The sequence below is a fragment of the Aplidium turbinatum genome, chromosome 6 (genome assembly GCF_918807975.1).
Source record: "Aplidium turbinatum chromosome 6, kaAplTurb1.1, whole genome shotgun sequence".
Lineage (NCBI taxonomy): Eukaryota > Metazoa > Chordata > Ascidiacea > Aplousobranchia > Polyclinidae > Aplidium > Aplidium turbinatum.
In genome coordinates this window covers 23,321,261-23,341,972 of record NC_137477.1, presented here as the reverse complement: position 1 = coordinate 23,341,972, position 20,712 = coordinate 23,321,261, and the positions used below count along the sequence as shown (strand labels likewise).

At 38.2% G+C, this 20,712-nt stretch overlaps 1 protein-coding gene across 1 annotated transcript in view; it reads right to left on the bottom strand.

Annotated features, from left to right (window-relative positions):
* The window catches only part of LOC145771502 (neurofibromin-like), a 53,878-nt gene that overhangs the window by 5,685 nt on the left and 27,481 nt on the right, over positions 1-20,712 (bottom strand). Inside the window, exons 29-56 of the mRNA XM_082583197.1 lie at positions 20,566-20,649; positions 20,195-20,359; positions 19,976-20,082; positions 19,530-19,731; positions 19,277-19,374; positions 18,946-19,095; positions 18,373-18,453; positions 18,104-18,233; positions 15,168-15,340; positions 14,832-14,981; positions 14,290-14,409; positions 14,003-14,075; positions 13,504-13,656; positions 13,269-13,392; positions 12,446-12,655; positions 11,717-11,826; positions 10,851-11,021; positions 10,276-10,442; positions 9,892-10,070; positions 9,538-9,666; positions 9,021-9,148; positions 8,279-8,455; positions 6,890-6,970; positions 6,647-6,787; positions 6,167-6,293; positions 4,836-4,967; positions 4,520-4,739; positions 219-307 (exon numbers count right to left, since the gene is read on the bottom strand). Coding sequence (XP_082439323.1) covers positions 219-307; positions 4,520-4,739; positions 4,836-4,967; positions 6,167-6,293; positions 6,647-6,787; positions 6,890-6,970; positions 8,279-8,455; positions 9,021-9,148; positions 9,538-9,666; positions 9,892-10,070; positions 10,276-10,442; positions 10,851-11,021; positions 11,717-11,826; positions 12,446-12,655; positions 13,269-13,392; positions 13,504-13,656; positions 14,003-14,075; positions 14,290-14,409; positions 14,832-14,981; positions 15,168-15,340; positions 18,104-18,233; positions 18,373-18,453; positions 18,946-19,095; positions 19,277-19,374; positions 19,530-19,731; positions 19,976-20,082; positions 20,195-20,359; positions 20,566-20,649 — 3,871 coding nt within the window. The remainder of the gene's footprint in view (positions 1-218; positions 308-4,519; positions 4,740-4,835; positions 4,968-6,166; positions 6,294-6,646; positions 6,788-6,889; positions 6,971-8,278; positions 8,456-9,020; positions 9,149-9,537; positions 9,667-9,891; positions 10,071-10,275; positions 10,443-10,850; positions 11,022-11,716; positions 11,827-12,445; positions 12,656-13,268; positions 13,393-13,503; positions 13,657-14,002; positions 14,076-14,289; positions 14,410-14,831; positions 14,982-15,167; positions 15,341-18,103; positions 18,234-18,372; positions 18,454-18,945; positions 19,096-19,276; positions 19,375-19,529; positions 19,732-19,975; positions 20,083-20,194; positions 20,360-20,565; positions 20,650-20,712) is intronic.

Below are 20,712 nucleotides of genomic sequence, written 5' to 3'. Positions count from 1 at the left end.
CGTATCTTCATTAGTATTTTATTCAAATAGGATAAAAGATTTACCCCGATCATAATAATTCAGCACAGTAATGTGTGTTATTTAAGTTATTCCTTTAAACAATGGACAGGGATTAGTTATTATTCAAACTATTTCAGTTTGTGATAGATGGCAAGTCATATAACGGCAGAGAGAGATATTGAAAAGATGTAACAAAACAATCGAATGCATCGGATTACCATGCGAAGAACGACTTTCCATGCTGGTGATGGATGACCTTTGAACCGGGGCGGGCACCACGGCATCTTCCGGTATGGTGGAGTGGAGACTGTGCGAAAATATTGCCAGTTAAGCGATTGCTTCAAGAACATTGTAAACCATCCAGATTCTAAGCGGATTTTTTAGACACATGCATTTATGCAATGGTTAGATAAGCCACTGAAATCCTGGTATAACGAATCGATGGGCGTGTGTTTACATCTTGACCAGGCTGAAGTTTTTTTTTTCAAATTTAGTCTATATATGAAGGATTAAATCAAGCATAAATTCTAGGGTGTTTCAAAATTTCACCACTTTTAAATTTCAAAACGAGTACCTTTTTTTCTGATGGAGTTTTGGCCGCTGATTACGAATCTGGCATTATTTTTTCATTATGACGTCATCTTGAGGGTGCCCCACGCGATTTTTCACGATTTTTTGCGTTTTTTCAATATCTCGAAAACTACTTGGGCTAGACGTATGGAATTTGTATCAAATGATGCAGAATATACGATTTCCTATCTATACTTACGAGAGTTTAAAGTCGTATCTGCTTCAGAAAAAAAGTAATTTGAGAAAAACACTTTTTTATTGTTTTATATCCATTTCTATAATCTTCGAGCTATATGACAATTACAATTGTGACGTCATTTGCAGGATGGGTTCAAATTTAAAAAGCGTTTCTACTTTTAAATTTGATTTTATAACCTGTAGTCGTTCTAAGTCAATATTATACAATACCATATTAAGTAAAATACACCGCAATATTATAAAAAAATATTAGCAACTAAAGAGCCTAGATAGATTGGCCAGGAAAAATCACATGCTAAGAAAATTCCACTGACATAAACAATCGCGAGTAGTATAATCAGGAATAAAAGAGCATACAGTATATCCCACTCAGCTGTATCTTAACCAAAACAACAAACTATAAACTAACATAACACTAAAATTATTTTCAACGTTCATGATGGTCGTCTGCTAATTACAAAGAAACGCACGGAAGCGAGCATCTGTCTTTCCTGCTTGTGATGGGTTATCGATAATCCTGTTGTAAACGACACCTTTTAATTTCCCAATCATCCTTTCCGTCGCTCTGTTGTTGTTCTCAATTTTTTTTTCCAAAATGTCTCCGGAACATCGCAACACATCATACAAGGAGCAGTTTTGCTCTTTGCAGTAAAAAAGTTTCGAAGTCCGGCTTTGCGATCTCGCAGTAAACTTCTGGCATCTACTGACTGCGGAAACGCTACTGTTTTTACAGCTTCAACGGAATAAGGTGGTACTTCAGAGAAAACGCTTAATGAGATGTTTATTAGTGTCAGCCATTGCAGAGCATGGTCGTAAAAGTACTTCAAAGCGACATCTGCAAGTTCTGAATCGAGGTCTCTGTACGCAAGTAAAAAATTTCGTTGCACAATCATGATACCCGGGCCTTCAGCAGCGGAAGGCATCAGGTGAATAAGCAAAAACGAAGGTAGATAGACTGAAACTATGTAAGATACCAATCTAGTAAGTTTTTCTTTTTGGTTACCATCCAGTTTACAGACGTTGAAAATCAACAGACGAAGATATCCGCTTGCTGTTGTAATCCATCGGGCATGGCATGTCGGCTCTTGCTTGTTAACCAAAAGATTTCTCATGTTTTCTGGAACATCCATTACAAGGTAACAAGCTCAAAGCAAGTAAACACACGTGATCGTTCCTAAACGAATGGTCGTTACTGCCATTTTCTATCTGACTAGAGAACCATTCTGCTTTCTTTCTCAAATGCAGAGCAGCTAATCCTGTGATAGGAACGCTAAGTTTAACTCTGTCAACAATGTGACTCAAATCAGGCTTCTTGATTTCACTAAAGTGATTCATCAGTGCTCCATCTTGCATTGCTCCAGGTCACTTCTTTTGCCCTTCGATTTTTGAGATGACATGAGTGAAATATATTTCATTAACATGAAATAAGCATTCCAATGTGTGGATGCCTCGACCATGCCGTTCCATGAAGAAATCGGCCAGACGCTTATTTATACCAGATTTTTTCCCTGTGTTTAATGCAGTAGTATCTGACATAACTGAATATATTTTACTCAAAGTATCCTCACAAATTTGCTCGGTAACACAGTTAAAAATGGTCTGAGAAGTTACAGAAATTCCTTCCAAAAAAGTTTTCACAGCTATAACTTTTTCACACTTGACTCCTGTATCCACAAATTGTCCCAAAAAGATGTACCTGTCCATTTTGTTTATGATTTTTCCATCATAGCATAATTGAATTGCTTTAGCATGTTTCAGCTCTTCCTCACATTGATTTAAAGCTTCAAGTCGACACTGCTCGCGCTTTCGAAGTACAGTTGTTGGCGAAGCAGAAATACTTTTTTCTCCAACAGTTGATCGCTGCAGATCGGATTGTTGGCGAATCGACACTAAACGACGGTCTGCTTTAACACAGTCACTGGTACTGATCGAAAATGAACGTTTTTTAAGGTAAGCTTTTTCTCTTGCAAGATGCTTGGGAACAGGTTGGTAATCCAGGTCGAAATAGGTTGACGTGTCCCTAACATTATCACTCGTCTCTGCTTCCAAAACATCATCGTTGCTCTCATTACAATTTATATTTAAATCAAACTGGCGCGGTCTCAACGAATTGAATAAACCTTTAGAACTGGATAGGCCTCCGTTTATTGTAGCTCTTAATTTACTGGATGTGGGGTTCTCAATATCATCTTCCGCCGTGGTGCGTCGCTTGAGCTTGATTTCACTCTGCAGCTTGTGTATATTAAACAGTGCATCTTTGGATGAAGATAAAATCATTCTTCTATCGGACCTTTGATCTTTCAGAAACATAATTTCTTTTTCTGGAACTCTGTGGTCAAAACTGCAACTACAAATCAGCTTACCTTTATACGTTTGAAATATATCTGGTATTTCACACCGGCACTTGGTTATATCAAAGAGCTGGTCGAGCCAGCCATCGCTGATTGAAATAAGTTTCAATTTCTTGGCACGTTTTCTTGCCTCAGCAAACTTGTGAATAAGTTGCTTCAGTTTTGTATGGATACTTCTCAACTCGATAGCAGGCAAGCTGGCTCTTCTCCACAGTTGAACTATGTCATTCATAACTACATCTTTGATATCATTGAATCCTGGAGTTTTCTTCAAAAATTTAGTGTCTGTATCCATTAAAAGCTGCTGAATATAATGATAGTGCTCTATAACTTCTCTACACGTTGATAATGTATTTCCAAGTAACTTTTTCGAGACTATCAGAGACTTAACCTCAACAGATTTCAACCATGCCATATCCCTGCTTATACATTCAGGTCTGCTTATACATTCAGGTTTGGTGGCCGTGCTTAACTATATTTATCGATGCATATACCACAATATTAGATCCTTTTATGCACGTCTTACACCATTATGGTTTTGCCACCTTTTCCTTTTGTTGGTTTTGTTATTGTATTTCTTTTTCACAATATCATTTCTTTTGTACTCTGACAAAGAAGAAAATAAATTGATTTGAATACTGCATTTAAAACTGACCAAGTAAATTCAAATTAGAAATTGTTTTTATCCCTTAAGACCCGTATTGTCAGCAAACAATTATCAATGTTGATTTACAAACAATTACCATTGTTATTACCAATTACCGAATTGACGTCACAATGTATTGTCGTATAGCTCGAAGATTATAGATATGGAATGGATGTAAAAACAATAAAAAAGTGTTTTTCTCAAATTACTTTTTTTCTGAAGCAGATACAACTTTAAACACTCTTAAGTAGAGATAGGAAATCGTATATTCTGCATCATTTGATACAAATTTCATACGTTTAGCCCAAGTAGTTTTGAAGATATTGAAAAAACGCAAAAAATCGCGTGGGGCACCCTCAAGATGACGTCATAATGAAATAATAATGCCAGATTCGTAATCAGCGGCCAAAACTCCATCAGAAAAAAAGGTACTCGTTTTGAAATTTAAAAGTGGTGAAATTTTGAAACACCCTAATAAATTCCTATTAAAACAGAACGATGCTGTTTGAATAAGAATTTATACTGATCAGGTCGCACTTGTGTGGCGGAAGCTTTATGATAAAATTGAAATAAATTTAGCAATTACGCGTGATACTCTCTACATTTTTGATTATTTTTATCGCATTACGTATCCTTTTGCATCATTGTTGAATTCAAAAGAAGATTTTACTGAAAAGTGACGTTGTATCTTAAAATTAAATCAAGAGACGATAATCTCGGACGACAAGAGCAAATCTCCTGCATAAAAACTCACTTTCTCGACGACTGGCTGCCGCTAGATGGGGCATCAGAGTGATTAGCCACATCTTCGACAATGGCAGTCACCGAGTGGTTACTGGAGTGAGCTGCGGTGCTGTGTTGCCCGCTGGGTGTCTTCGTGGATGACGTTGACTTGTTGCTGTCGGTCGACGATGACTCAGCTTTTTTACGCGATAAACAATGACGTCGCACATCTGGGCACATCCGCAACAGTGCTGTGGCAACATATCCGTTAATAAATCAATTCATTGAGAAATTTTTTTGTTATTGTATTAGCAAACATTGTCTAAAAAAAATCAAACAAAGATCACCTGCTAGATATGGCACGCTATCATGGTTGACTTCAAATTTGTGGCAAACTTTGTATCGTGCCAACAACTCCAGGAAAAAATCCAAAACTCGTATTGTCCTGGACACCACGAGACAATCGGAATGGTGAAAACCTAATGCGCAAAATAACTCGGTTGCAAATTATAAGAATTTTTTTTGGGCACAGAAAGCATACAAGGAAGCACAAACTGGCTTGTTTACTTGTTGTATACTTGCAAAGGCTCTGGTTCAAAGTTTTACGTGTTGATATCAGTAACATCAAATCTGGAAGTTTAGGCCAAGATGCCAAAAACTGGCTAAACGTTGCTTACGATTAACATCTTTAATATAAATTCCGTAGTTTGGACGCAAATTATACGCAATCAGGAGCCCAGTGATGTTTTACATGCTAGTGGATGCGTTCCGCTGCCTTTGTCAGGCGCGCCTCTGGTGGCCATTGAAGTACCCATGCTGTGCATTTGTACAACACTCGACTAAATAAAGCTTTTAGTAATGTGCTCAAAGAAGCTCAAAGAGCACATTGAGATTTGAGTCGTTGTTCTGCGACGTCACGATTTCTTTCTACTAACCAAACGAGATACTGCACCGACAAATTTGGAAAAATGGCTTTCATTATCAGCTAGACCAGTGGTTTTCAACCTCTTTGTCTCGGCGGACCCCTTTTGGTGCCTTCGAAACGGTCACGGACCCATAAAAAAGTTTCATTTAAAATTTTGATATAACGCGTCTCCTAATGGAATCAGTGGTTTTATAAGTTTTGAAGCGACACACTTAGAAGAATTTATTGAACTGGCGACGCACTTATGACGATTGATGACATTGACGAAATTATGTTATGCGCCACATGCTGGCACACAGGATCAATAAATAATTAATCTTTATGCTGATTTTATGCTTTTCTATAAACTTTAAAAAAAATTAACAGAATTTTTGCGACCGTTAGGAAGAATTTCTCACTTTTTTTATTATTATTTGTAATCGATATTAATCTGTTATAATCACAGTCATGGCAAAACTGTGAGTGCTAATAAGCTGCTGACTAACGTTTGCATTTCTAAGTTAAGCAGTGATCAACAATCTGTTGTCTCAAAAGAATTAAGTTGAACATAGTTACATAACCAATATAGCCTTATTAAAAGATTTAACTCATATATGAGTTGAGAATCGCCCCGGTTGAGAACCATTGAGCTAGACAATCAGCGCTATTTTACATTGATTCAACGTCTACAAAGAGCTGGCAGGGTAGATATAACGAGGGTCAGGCTTGTAAGTAGAAGTTAGTCCACCACAACGCACCAATCGAAACTTGTACCTTTAATGAGATGGGTTACAAATGCGTAGTGGAAGTTGGACTTGAAATCGATGTTAATCGCAGATTGGAGTTGCTCAAAATGACGTTCTACCAACGACTGGCACTTCATTAAAACATTCGGCGGCGCCTGGAAATACATTTAAAGATTTTTGCAAAAGCTGAAATAAAAATTGTACACAAGTAAGGTGGAAAGAAAAAGTTCAATTAGATATATCTGTGAAATTGTAAGAGCATTTTTATTTTAAGTCAAACGATCAGCGATACTAATATAACATAGACTACAATAACTCTCAATTTCTTAACACCCGTCATTATTGAATGCTCGATTTCCGCTCCGTTTGACATGATACAAACAATGACGTAGGAAGTGAAATTTGGCTATTCAAGAATGACTGGAGTGGGGAAATTGTGCTGGGTGCAAATGGAATGTGTCTTTTACGGAGTGAATAAACTTCACCAAACTGTAGTGAAACCCCTTACCTGCAGGGTGAAAGCGCCTATTTCGTCCAAACGATGAAGGTTTTGTTCAATCAGCGAAAGGCCAGCGGCGTACAGTTTCTTCTCGTTCAGTTGCATGGCGCATATACCAAGCCAGAAAAACATGCAGTGAAAGTCGGGCGACTGAAACCACAAAAACGATTTTAAATGCAGATCAGATAATGGCGGTAACTACGTCAGCTGTAACAACCAACATGATAAAAGACATAGATGCAGATTACTCACAGCTTCCAGGCGAAGTTGTAGGCGAGTTAAACACATGATGGTTGCTTCAAGCAGAATGGGGTCGGCATTGGATTCTAGAGACTGCAAAAGTATACTTTCAATGTGAAAACTGTTGATCTACAATGCAATGCAGAAGCATCCCAGGGTTGTAAGTAGAGTCGAGTTAAAGTTCGGAAAAAATTCCGGTCAGATTCTGCCCCGGATTGCCATATTTGTGTCGTGACATCGGTTTTTCTAAAATAGTCATCAGTGCAGAATGTTGTATGTGTTGTACAGTAAAAAAAATCGGTTTAATTTGAGCTTTAAATGAATTTTATAGTTTGACCCTGCAGTATGTGTTCAGGCCTAAAATATAGGGTTAAGGTTAGAACTACGAAGCACCAACTTTTGACTGCCAAAAATATAAGGATAACAAGAAATAAGCGTGTCTGCTTAAGGGGCACACCTCCTTGGAAAAAATTTTCTCGCGGGGCTTAAATTTAACATTCTTACTCATACATCATACATTTAAACCCACACAAAGTATATATTTTTGGAAAGCTTATGAAGTTTGCAGACTGTCTACTCTACAGTCTTTAATTTGCACTAAAAACCTTCATTCAAAGAAGCTGATTCAAAAAGTGCACATGATTTCTGCAGATTAAAAAAAAAATCTAAAAGCTCAAATTCCTTTCAAGATATTTTTTTTGTAAATTTTTGTGGAAATAATATGGCCTCATAAGGTTAATAGAGGCTTTTTGAAATTAATCGGCTTTGATTGGTAATACAAAGTATCACATTGTGGTACAACATCTAACTCTCAGGTAAAGTTGGGAGGGTCTGCTACTATTCGGCGAGTCCAATTCGGCTAGTCCGATTCGCCGAGTGCCCTTTTCGGCGATTTTTTGAATTTTTTTTTTAAATTATTGGGTACCGTAGCCTAATTATCATTGCCGCTTTTACATCGTTTCAACGATGTAAAAGCGGCAACCCCAACCCTAACCTCTACACCTTACCCCTAACCTCTAACCCCAACCCCTAACCCTAAAACGGCAATGATAATTAGGCTACGGTACCCGATAATTTAAAAAAAAATTCAAAAAATCGCCGAATAGGGAACTCGCCGAAAAGGGCTCTCGCCGAAACGGGCCATTCCGAAGTTGGGTACATGTAAGAACATTAAAAATAAGACGACAGGTAGAATAGAAAACGTAATTGTTAATTATTGTGCGAGTTTTCAGCTTCAAAATTGTGAGAAATCACTGAAAAAGCAAAACAAGAAATTCCTTTGCATCAACTAATCAAAATATTTGTTTTGATCCGCGGTTTTCCACAAACGGACAAAACAAGTGATATCGCTTTTCAATACAACCTTAAGTTAATCAAACAAATAACATGCTCATTGCTCACCCTTCCCATAATTCCAAGTATTTGCTTAATCTGCCGCATGGTGACGCTCTTGCTGATACAACCCATAACGACAAGGGCTCGGGGTTGCAGTGACGGGTTGTATTGGAATGCAAATTTTTCACTCATCTCTTGCCATCGGTTCAGCCAGTCCAACGTCGGCAAATGCTTCATGCATGCCTGGAAGTGTTTGTAATTATGCTGAGGACCCTGCTACAAGTGATCATGCATGATAGCAATTTTAAGCTACTTTTGTCAATGACAGGTGCAAAACTATGCGAGCCATAAAATGTGCTTGGGCAGTTGCTTGGGTAGTAAGGGTAAAATGTGCTTGGGTAGTAAGGGTAAAATGTGCTTGGGCAGTTGCTTGGGTAGTAAGGGTAAAATGTGCTTGGGTAGTAAGGGTAAAATGTGCTTGGGCAGTTACTTGGGTAGTAAGGGTCTCAAACATGTGCGTTGCTGTAAAACCCAAGAAAAAACACAGAACCAAACAAGAAATACATTTCAAATGCAAAATGACAGGAATCTCTGCTAGCACAATTTGCGCTTTTTACATCGATTCAACATCTGCAACCGTTGAATCAATGTGAAAAGAACAAACTGTCCCATCTGAGATTGCTGTTTGCAGAATTAAATTAGAATATATATTCTTGAAAAAGGGATTAACGTCTTGAAAAATATTCTTGAAAAAGGAATTAACGTCTTTTTGCGTAACGAAACGTTCATTCAATGTTACCAAACTTACCTCCATCACTTCTAGCAATGTGTCCACCACAACGTCAAGATAGCTCAAGCGAATGACGTCATCCGCGTCGCTGCTGTCAAAGCTGGAAGTGGAATCATTGCGCGAAAATATCGACACAGATGGACGGCCTGTGAAATTAACTGCAAATTGAATGTATGAAAGATTAAAGGCTGATTGCATGTTTTTTTGATAAATTCCCAATCTATTTCAAAATATCTGCACGACCTGTTGAACACCAACTCCTGATCGTCGTTGGTGGCAGCTGACTTTGGTGACCTTTTGGTCTTTCGCTGCCATCCTTGTTGTGCGAATTATTTGTGTTTATTGTGTTTTTGCTTTTTGTGTCTTTCTTTTTCGCCAACAAAACAAAAATAAACTGAACTGAACTGACACTCAAATAGCTTAAGCCTTCAGGTGATGCCAAAACAAAAGTGTCAAAAAGTGATTTAAAAGAAGCATTAAAAGCGACTGATGAAATAATGTTGATAACAAGCGTAAAATATAAACTTACCAATACTGTGGATGAAAGATTCGGATTTGAAAGCAGTGTTAGCAGCAGACTGGACGTTGGGAATTCCGAAGAATTGATAAAACTTTGGCAGACAGAACTCAGTCAAACTCAATCGCAACACACGTTGAGTTTCACCTGAAGATTAACGATCAAGTCGATCAGATTAAGTTGCAAAAGAAGAAAAGATTTTCAAGGACAGAGAAGATTTCATAGAAAAAGTTCACCCTCACAATGTCATGCACTTGCGTAGGCTGTTTTTTTACATTGATTCAACGTCCGCAGACGTAAAAATGGTTGATTTGCTGTCTGAGAAGTTTGCAATGACGTGACAGTGCAGCAATGCCGTGTAACGAAGCTTACCTTCGAATTCAAGTTGTCTGCAGGTCAAGAGAGAGTGGATGATGTTGACCACCAAACCATGCACGGAAGCACGAAGAGACAGAGGTCCGGTAGAGAGAAGCAAGGAGACGAGATGGAAGAGACATGGAAGATGGGTGACCACGTCAAGATTGTTGTTGAAAGACAGCATCAGTAAGTATCTGGAAGAGAGCACGTGCGATGATAGGGCTAGTCGATAAAATATGTTCATAATGATCTTACGATAAGATTCCCAAACAGAAAAATCCGTCATTTTTACATTGATTCAACGTCTGAAGAATGCATGTTTTTGATGATGTAACTGCATGTTTTTTCCAGTCTTCTGTTTAAAGGGTCACTTTCAACAAATTGGTAAACTTTTTTTACCTGCCAAGGATGGCGATGTCATCCCAATGTTTATGCTTTTCCAACGTTGGTGTCGGTCGAAGCGACGTCTTGTCCACAATATGGCACAACCGATTAATGATCTCACTTGAAACCAGTTTCATGTTGTTGGCTGCTAACGTTACAACTGAATCTGCCATCACCTCGGCCTGAAAGAGAAGTCAGATGCGTCTTATGTATTAAACTGATTAGTTAATTGAAAAGGACGAGATGAATGCTTCGAAAGATGAAATAAACTAATAAAGCCAGTAAGTTCTGATATCAAAAAATAAAAATCTTTTAATATCACTTATTGAAAAAAAAAAACACGAAATAAAAAAACAGGAAAATTAGCTATCTTGCCCAAAGCAATTCAACTTTAGATTTTTTTAATTTTAAACATCCCAACTAGAATTTACAAAACATTTTTTAAAAACTAAATTTTAATCGCTTGTAGTCAAGACAAGCTAAACGTGTAACAAACAGCATCCAACAGTTGCTCATCTATGTCAATATTAATTTCCACTACGCCGTTCACCGATGTGTTTGCGGCAGTGATAACCGCAGGATAATCTTACTTTGATAGAGCCAAGGCCACCTTCAGAACTGGCCTCGATGAAGCACTCCAGGACCAATTCGATCATCGTGGTCAGCTTTGCAAAGTTTCCCCAGATCTTAGTTTGGACGCTGGGGTAGAAGTTTTTCTCGGCAATGGTGAGTTCAATCAACTGTCCAATAATGGCCTTTACCTGAGCCATGAAAGATATTTGAAATTATTATTCGATCCTCAATAGTGGGTTGCACGTGATTACAGTTAACCAAAAACCGCTCGATGCTTTAGTTGCCAGGGGAAGAGTTACCCAGCAGGCAGGTCAGTCTGCAGACGTTGAATCAACGGAAAAAATGATTTGCTAGCCGAGAGGGAGAAAATTGGCTGCTGACTTAGAAAACCGCGCGAAAAAAATGAATCGGTAAAAACAGTTTCCGAGCGCGATAACCAGTAATGGTTACACGTACAGAAATATGCAAATGAGAAAAAAGTTCGTGGGAAAAAAAGTGATCTTTATGTAGACTTAACTGTGCCTTAGTCGTTTATGTCTTTAATAGTCGGCTGCATAGCCAAGTGGTGAGAACACTGGAACGGCAATCGAAAGGGCGCCGGTTCGACACCGCTCAAGAGCATGCGGCTGTGTCTGTGGCAGGACACTTAAAGGCATGCCTGAAGGTGGACACGAAGATTGGCTTCCTTGCCTTCCCGTCTACTTAATCTAAATCTTCAACCACTGGGTGTAAGCCTGGATACGACAAAAAAAAACTGTGCCTTACCAAAACAAACGTTTCCAATCGTTGCTAAAGTTGCAAGCTCAAAGCTTTTATTATACTGTAGTCGCACATCATCAGTTTTGGTTGATAGTACGTTATGCAAACGCATACTAACTTTCACCTTGTTTCTTTTAGTTTGTTCTGCAGTTGTAAATGCGGGCAAGTTAAACAACCACGGCTCCATGTATTCCAAGCAGAGAGTCTTCAGCTTGTCATTCAAGCATCGGAATCCTGTTCAGCAATATGAAAGTTTTTAGCTCAAGTAACCGTTGTATAAACGCTAAAAAGGAATTTTTTGAATCAACGTGTCTATTTTTCTGGGCTGTCGACTCGAGGCATGCAGTGATATCTCTGGGCTGGGTCTGAAATTGAATACATCACAGGGTGGGGGAAGGCGCCACAAGAGCATGGTTGCATGGACAGTAGTTAAGCACGAAGATATAATAAACTCATATTCTCAATACCCAGACGAAAGTCATAAGGTGCTTAAATTCCCTCTCTAGCCCACCTTCCCTTCAGAAACTACACTTTTCTAACTTATTATACACCGGATACAAGCTAGTGATGCTTTCAACAGCCAGTTTGGTTGGCTGGCGAACCTGGATCATGCAGTTAAAAGCCGAGCGTCATACCCCCTCTACCATCTAATCGGTTATCACCTTATTTCAAATAACTAGGAGGAAAATACTTTTACGCTCCAAAGACAATACAGTACATTTAGAATGCAATACGTGTTCTCATCGGCCCAACGTAGGCTACATGAAAACAAACACTTTTAAATGCCAGCAAACCTTATATTTTATATTTGTTTGCTGATCAAGGAAAACTGCATTAACAAAGAACCACCTACCTGTAATGCATTCCTTCACAAATTCAAGAGTTAGATGGCTTTCGTTTTTAGACAATGTGTTGCTGATCGAAACGATAAAAAGCGTGTTATTTGCTGGTATGCACAGACCGTCCGACTGGCAAAGCCTGCCTTCCAATTGCAGGTTGAAGGATGACGTGAGACAGCAGAGTAAGTTGTAAGCACAAGACCTCACCATCGGATGCGAACAACCTGAAATTGCAGTTTTAGTTTTTTATGATTGCGTTTTCTATTAGCAAGATTCTTGTGGAAAAGCCAGCTTTTCCAATTAACAAATGTGGTAATTGTGTTTTAAAGTTAAACTTGACAGCAGTTACCGTACATGAAATGCAGATGCAAAAGTTGGTAGTATAAAAAGGTTCTACAATTTTGGTAAAGAGGTCACTTTCTTCAACCACAGACATATACAACCAAGCAACCACACGGCATTTAACATAATCCATTAAAATTGAACATAAACTATAAGCTACAAACGTTTTCGGCCATATACACGTTAGCCCTTATCAAGTAACAAAAAAATAACTGCTTATCATATCTACAATGAAAATGAATAACTGATCTAAACACTGAATTGAAAAACGAAATGCAAAATGAAACGGCAGAGCATAGGAGAAAGGCACATTAAAAATCTTTAAAGGTGACTTCTCTGTCTATGGTTAAAATAATATAAGTGACGATCGTCACTACGTGGTAGTAGCAGTAGCGTGACAAGGACGAGGCCCAGAGGTCAAAACAGCTATATGCCACTGTTGCTCTTAACACATACGAGTTTATCATTGAAACCGAAGCAGTTTTCGATGCGTACCAAGGTTAAGCAGGGCCATGTTGAGTAGAGTCCCGGGAACGTCTTTGGCGCTGATTCTGTGGTGAGTTGAAAGGTCGTCCACAGGCTGGGTCAGTTCCCACCGTGCTCTGATGTGGCGAATGTCCTGAAGACAAGATGATGTGTAAATGACTGACAGGATAAAAGTAACTTTAGTCAAAAGAAGGACTAAAAAACATACGCGCAAATACTGGCAACAACATCATCTATATTGTACCTGAATTACTTTTGGTGCTTCCGGGTGTGAAAAGAGAAGGACTTTGTTTCCTGTTGACAAAACGAAACCGTTTAGACATTCGTCTGAAGATTGGATGGCTTCGATCTCGTTGGAGTAGTAGATGTCGTTCAAAATCATGTCGTGTCCAAGAAGCTGGCGGGAAACAAAAGCGGGTAAGTGTTAAGATGATGAAAGTGTCCCAAATTAAATAAATGCAACTTTTGTAATATTGGTAGGATACTCTCTGATGTCCTTTTTTGATTGAGCATACAGTACATACTGTATAACGGGAATGTGAAAAGTCTGGCAAGCATGTCTGCCAAAAAAAATGGATCAACCATATAAGAAAAAGGAGGATAAGGAGTAGGATGATGGAGGAACAAAATGATGTAGGAGGAGCAAGATGATGATGAAGGGAGACGTATGAAAGAGTTAATCATACTGTATAATTTAATTGTTGCCTGACAAACGAAACCAAGGCACATAATATTCAGACTACCTTGATTTTCTCGGCCATTGTTATTTGCACAGCCTTGCATCCCACTTTGATGTGCACTTTTGTGCTTCCAGACCTGAAACAAGAAATACAACTCAATCATCCGATGACGACTCCGAAGTCTAAGACATAAAAAAATACGTTGCTCTTCAGATAACTTATCGAGATGTGATGATACTGAGAAGAAGGTTTTGCCTTGTTGAAAAAGCAACCACTTAAAAAAAGATACGATTGAAATGGCAAGCTAGTGTCAGGAAAGAAAGAGAGCAACATACAAGATGGCGACCAACCTGGTGGCATTGTAGTAACAAGTGACATCTTCATCAAGACCTCTGGTTGCTGCCGGAATCTTTTGATGATCTATTTCGATCCACTTCTGAAGCTCTGAGAGCTCCTCAATGAATTTGATGCTGATAAAAAAAGGAGAAATAGCTCAAACTAAGGATGATTGATGTATCGGTATCGGTAAAATTGTGCCGATGTAATCAGATCCACAGGAATGTTTATCAAAATGAAATTTGGCAAAACATTTATTGAGCATTGTGCATTTTGTACACACAACGACGATAAAATTGTTTATCATTTGAAGTATTAACAACACGCTGATATGGAAAACATATCCATAAAGCTTTTTATAACCGTACCTCCCAGATAAATGAAAGACAGACTTTTGTTATCGTCCGCGTTGCCTCGGTATGATCGGAACTTATCGTGCGGGACGTAATGATCACACATGGTAAGTCACGTGATAACACTTGGCATCATATTGATAACGCCGCTATTACTATTATCATGATTATTATCACTCTAAAGACGTTACGCTTATTATTACCTTTCATGGCCATTAAATTGGTCCAACGTGGATCTATTGTACTTGACGTAGTCACAGAGCCAAGTATTGGGGTTGTAGATGTAGACAGTGTCGAGATTCTTGTAGATATTTGGGGGGTAAACCACCAACCACTTGGGAAGACTTCTCAAGCTAAAAATGCAGTTTACAATTACAAAACAACAAAATGCATAAATTCGAAATAAAAAGAATAGGCCAGCCAGTAATTGTTGCCTTTTTATCGTTTTAACATCTAGGGACGTTGAAACGATGTAAAAACAATAGCATTTTATGGCTGGGAGTCTATATCAAAAGTGGTGCTTTGAAACATATGCTGACCTATTTTTCGAGTCGACCTGCGTAAGGTCAATGATGAGATCAAACTTTCTCGCAGTGTACGGTTTCAGTGCTTGAAGGATGTAAAACATTAGAATTTCCTCGCGGATGTCTGAGCGCAGATACCGACGAGCGATGTAGTAGAAGACAGGGTAGCCCATCTTGGAACGGCCAAACTAGATCGAAATGAAAAAGATGAAACTTTATTGTATCAAAAATATTAGGAACAAAAGAGTAGAAATATCAAAAGAGTAGGATCAAAATTCAATGAAAATTTGACTCACAAAAATATCGCACAATTCAAAGCATATTATTTTTCTTGAACCATAGAGAAATAAAACAGAGTACCCTTTGCTGGTTTAACATACTTTTTTTGTACACACAAAAAATATAACATAATTAAAATAAAAAAAACGTTTGAGTTTATTTTAATTATGATATATTTTTGTGCGTAAAAAAGTATGTTGAACCCGCTAAGGCTACTCTGTTTTATTTCTCTATGGTTCAACAAAGCAAACTCTACCAAAGCTTTATCATATTATTTTTCATAGCAACATTGCTGGACTTTCTTGACAGCTTGTCATTCAGAAAGTCTGAAGATGACAACTGGCTGACAGAGAAAACGCAAAATGATGCTCTTTTTATTAACGTTTTCTGATTTTCAAACAATGTACTTTCTTTATTCTACTCAGTAATAGCCGATCCACTTTTGCAGCAGTATAGCATTATTTGTAAAGGTCTTTTAAAAAGTCGAACGTTTTCGGCTTCACGCCCTCATTAGGAATCTGAAAAAGCCCAAACAGCCCTTTTAAAAAGGCCAAACAAGTTAGCGAATGTGGTGACAAGCTCCCTAGCCAATATAACCATCGAGCGAAGGTGTCAAGTTGGGATCGATCGAACAACAGTTGACTACTGCCCAACCTACACCTCACAAAATGCAATTTTCATGATGATGCGTTGCATTTACGTCTGGTTTTATTTCTTTTGCGTTGTGCCAGTCTTGCTTTCTGCTGTTTACCAGACATAAATTATATCACCATGTAACAAAAAATTAGTTGTGTCAAGTTTTTAGTATTTTTTGAAAGATATTGCTCATTAAAACATGCTTCTAGCAATTTTTTTCCACAAGTGTCGTTTAAAAAATATTTATTTAAGGTTTTTGAACTTCTAGCACCTTGTTTCTCAAGCTCTTATTCTAAATTCCTTATAAGGTCTGTAAACTATGACGTCATAGTGGCTATCATTTTCGCTTCATAACTGTAGCTTGTATCATAACAATGATCTTTGTTTGGTCGTAGTCGCGAAATAGAGCAAGTACAGAAATTTCAAATTGTTTTTATTTACTATCAATGTAATCAGAAAATATAGAACTTAAAATGTTTCAATCATTCATTGTTTCTTACTGTGTTCTGTAAAAAGCTCTAGCCTAAAATGCAGATAAGTTGGGAATCGGATCATCACGTGAATGCAAACTTTCTACTGGTTAATAAAGTATTCAAGCAATAGCACAATCACGTATTCGCAGTTTCCCTTTCTACTGGTTGTTTTGAAACTTTTTGCTATGTTTGTTGTCTATCTATGTCAGTAATCATATCAGACTAACAAGCGAAATGTGCAATGAAACAAAGCTAGAAGCAAAGCTTTTATACTTATGAAATGTATTTTGGTATGAAAGTTAGTGACCAAATTGACCAAGTTAAAAGCTGTGCACCTTATGTGGTCTGCAGAACACGTCTCTCCAATTTAGATGGCTGACTAAGGGAAAACGACATTTGATACAGTGCTACAGTATTTGCTATTTTAAGAGTTTGGAGAGAACCCCGAAACCATACAGAAGACCGTTCTTGCTATATGGTTGACAGTTCACGGTTTAGAAAAACAAAAAACCGACATGACATTGCATATTCTTCCATATTATGTTCTATTGCAGATGTTTCGCATAGCAGTTAGCAGCTGAGTTGCCGATTCTCAAACCCTCGAGCAAAAAAGCTGCATAAGACACGGTAGTGTCTCAAGATATAGAAAAAGTCTCTCATGACGAATTCAACATACCTAATACAGACATAAATTGAGAATTTTGGTAATAGGCTCAACAAAGCAATAATTATCAACTTTTGGAAACAATGTGATGAAAGAATATGAAAAATGGTGTTTCATGTCCACAAAAATGCATTTCCTGCACTCCCATCTTGATTGTGTTGATCCTTGTATGGGTAATTGGTGGAAGCGGAAAAGATAGTGAAAGGTTTCATCTTATTTGGAAAGAAAATATCTAGGGCGGTGGATTTGCAACATGAAAAAGGGGGGGTGTATGGTCCGCAATACGAGAAGATTTCTCAGTGTATAGACGCAAGTCACACAAATGTGATCACTTTTGAAGTGTTTTCATCTTTGCATGATGCATATATGGCTTATATTTGCATAATATTTCTTTGTGTTTGCATGCTTACACGTTTAATAGAAAATTATGCTGGTAAATACAGAAAATCTTTGAGTAAAACTGACAATCAGAAAAAGTGACATCTTATCAAAAGTAAAGACACTTCAGATTTTTTTTTGGTATTTTGGTGATTAGTTTGAAGTAACAGAACACAATACCTAAAAATTTTTCTGCAATTAAAAATTTTGCGAAATTTTGTTACATGGTGTTATCGTTACCTTTGGAAAATGCAGTGATCACTGCCAAACCCAGATGATTTTTTTTTCAATATAACCGATTTCATATTCACGCCTCTTGGTGCGTGATCTTTCCTTTCATCACCAAGAGGGTCTTCCACAGTTGCTATTCATTTTCACATGACTTTTAATGAAATGAAGCAATGATGGAATTGCACTTCATTGGTGACGTCTCCTCACCAACAAACGACTAATAGGAATTTATCCAACAGTAAAAAACCATATTAACAGAATACCGTGAAGTCTCTGGTCAATAGTCATACTTGGTAGAATATGTTCAATCCTTTCGCCATCTTGTATTCCTTCGAGTCCGATACTTTTCTCTTCTGCATTAGCTCATCAAACTCACAAGGGGTGATACTTTGCCCAGTAATACGAGTTTCCAGAGCAGGTCTGCAAAGATGTTTACACATAAGAAGACCAATAGAGCGGGGCTGATGAGGCTCAATAGCTTGAAAGTTAAAACAGTGCAAAATTTACGTGCAATTCTCAAAATAAACATTCTACTGGGGTCTAGTGATTAGAAACGTACCTTGTGTACTCAGGAGGGCCAAGATATGCCAGAAGAGTGACCATTTTGTCGAAAGGGCGACGACCAACGGCTTTTGCATTGCTGGAACGCAAAAAGTTTTCGATAGACATTTGAATAATTTCCTCAAGTAACAATTTGCCGCATTTTGTTGAATGAAAATGATCTGTGTTGTCACATGGCGCTGTTCTCAATGTAGATCTTACAACTAGAATGTAGGAGCTAGTGCTTATTAGAAACGAGGTTCAGTGCCATTTTTGTATGATCTTTAATTTGACCTGACAGGGTAGCAAATCCACATATGTGTAATTGTGTATTAAACCTAAGATCATTCAAGGATTGCCCGCTGTACAGACCAGCTCGTGGACCGTGGTATAGAAGGCCTAGTCTCCATCGATGATGACACCAGGCAGTGGCTAACCGACGGGTGCCCTGATATATCGCGACAATATGAGAGCAGAAGAAGAAACCCACATATGCACAACCAGAGGAGGGCGTCTTTCATTAGGCCAGTAAACCAGTTCAATTAATAAAATGGTTACATAGTAAAATTAGTTATGCAGAAATATCACGTACCGACTTTTGGCCAAAAACTTTCCGATTTTCCCCTGGTCGTTCCATAGCAGGCGATGCAGCGCAGCGACATTAGCGTCGTTGATGTACGAAGTGCTATGGACAATGTTTTCAACGTTGCTGCACTCCGGGGTTGATATCTGCATGAAAAATCTGCAAACGACAAAGCGACACAAGTTACATCAAGAAAACAGTAGGAATTGGAAATGAGTTGCTAAGACTTCTGAAAACCAAAAAGCAAAATCAACAGTGTAAAGTATGCACTGATCATAACGCTCAACATGCGACTAATCAACTGTTAAAATAATTGAAAATATTTTTTCAAGAGTCGTACTGTTGGCAGACGTCGAATCTCAACTTCACAAAATCGTTGAAAGGCTTCATGTGTTCTTCTTTAGTAAATATCACGTGGTTTGCAATGTTCTGCATGATCTGTCACATAGAAATCACATTAAATAAAAAACATCACGGCATATCGCAGAGTAAAAAGTACAGAAACAAAACAAGCTAATTACATTCAAGTCAAAATAATCTTTTTCAAGCTTGTTGCAAAAAACGCAAAATCAACGCCTCTAAAACATTCCCACCTTGCACATGAATTTGAAAGCCCTTGCTAAGTTGGGAGGAAGTGGTTTTTCGCATAAACCGCATTCGAAAGGAGTAGCTATGGCAGGATTGAGATATCTCAAAAAGATTGCGCTCGCAACAGCCCCGGTTCCGCTTTCGTGGAACTTTTGAGACACGACTTGGTACAGGCAGTGACACACACTTTTCAATTGCGGAGGAAATCTAAGAAAATTAACTAACAATGAAGACAGACATATAAAAACTTCATAAAATGAAGGCTTTGACATTAATTAATCTATAGCTGTTATCTGATCCTCAAAAAGAACTCGGATCGACAGCTACCGAGTGTACGCTGCTGCGTTTTACATCCATAATATGCTTGAAGGCAGACACAAAGCTTCCCCACAGTTCAAATTGTCACCACCAGGTGTTAGCCTTAAACTGGCACGACGACGACCAGCATTACCTGTCCGTTGACGTCATTATCCTGCTGAAAAACCTCTCAGTGAGCCTCTGTAGGTTAGCTCTGCACTGGATGATGTCGACGCCAGGGGGAATACGCTTTTGGTCAATCTGCAAACAAACACAATCGTCAAAGATCTTTATTCAAAGAGAAAGTATTCAAACATAAACATTTGACCAATTATTTAAGTTAAGTATGAACGCTTAATTGGTTTTAACTCACGTGAAATTGTAAGGACGATATCTCTGGAGTCAAGCTCCAAGCCACAAGGGGCTCCAGCAAGTTGTGAAGGTAACTGGCGCCGTAAACTTTAAAGCAGAAGGTCATTATTTTACTGGCGAGTGAATTCCCTCTGAACAGCATTTGCACTGTGTCTGCTTCATCCACCTGCGCAGTGAGCTAAGTAAAGGCTACAGATATGGAGGAAACTTAACAGTAAATTGACAATATCAATACAATAACGTCATTTATCAGACACAAATTCGTAAAATCCGTTATTCTCATTGTATGCAAAAACAAAGAATGAAATTGTTAAGTAAAGAAATTATAAATTGAAACGACGAAGAGTGTTGCATAACAATAGCAAAACTCGCCTCTTTTGAGAACATGTTCCAAAGGAGCTGATAGAGCAAATGTTTGGCGTCAAAGAGAGTTACAAAAACTCTGGCAAGTTCGTCCTGAGTTTAAATGAAAATCTTAGAGTTCTTTACACTCATCCAATCCATCGAATGAGGTAATGC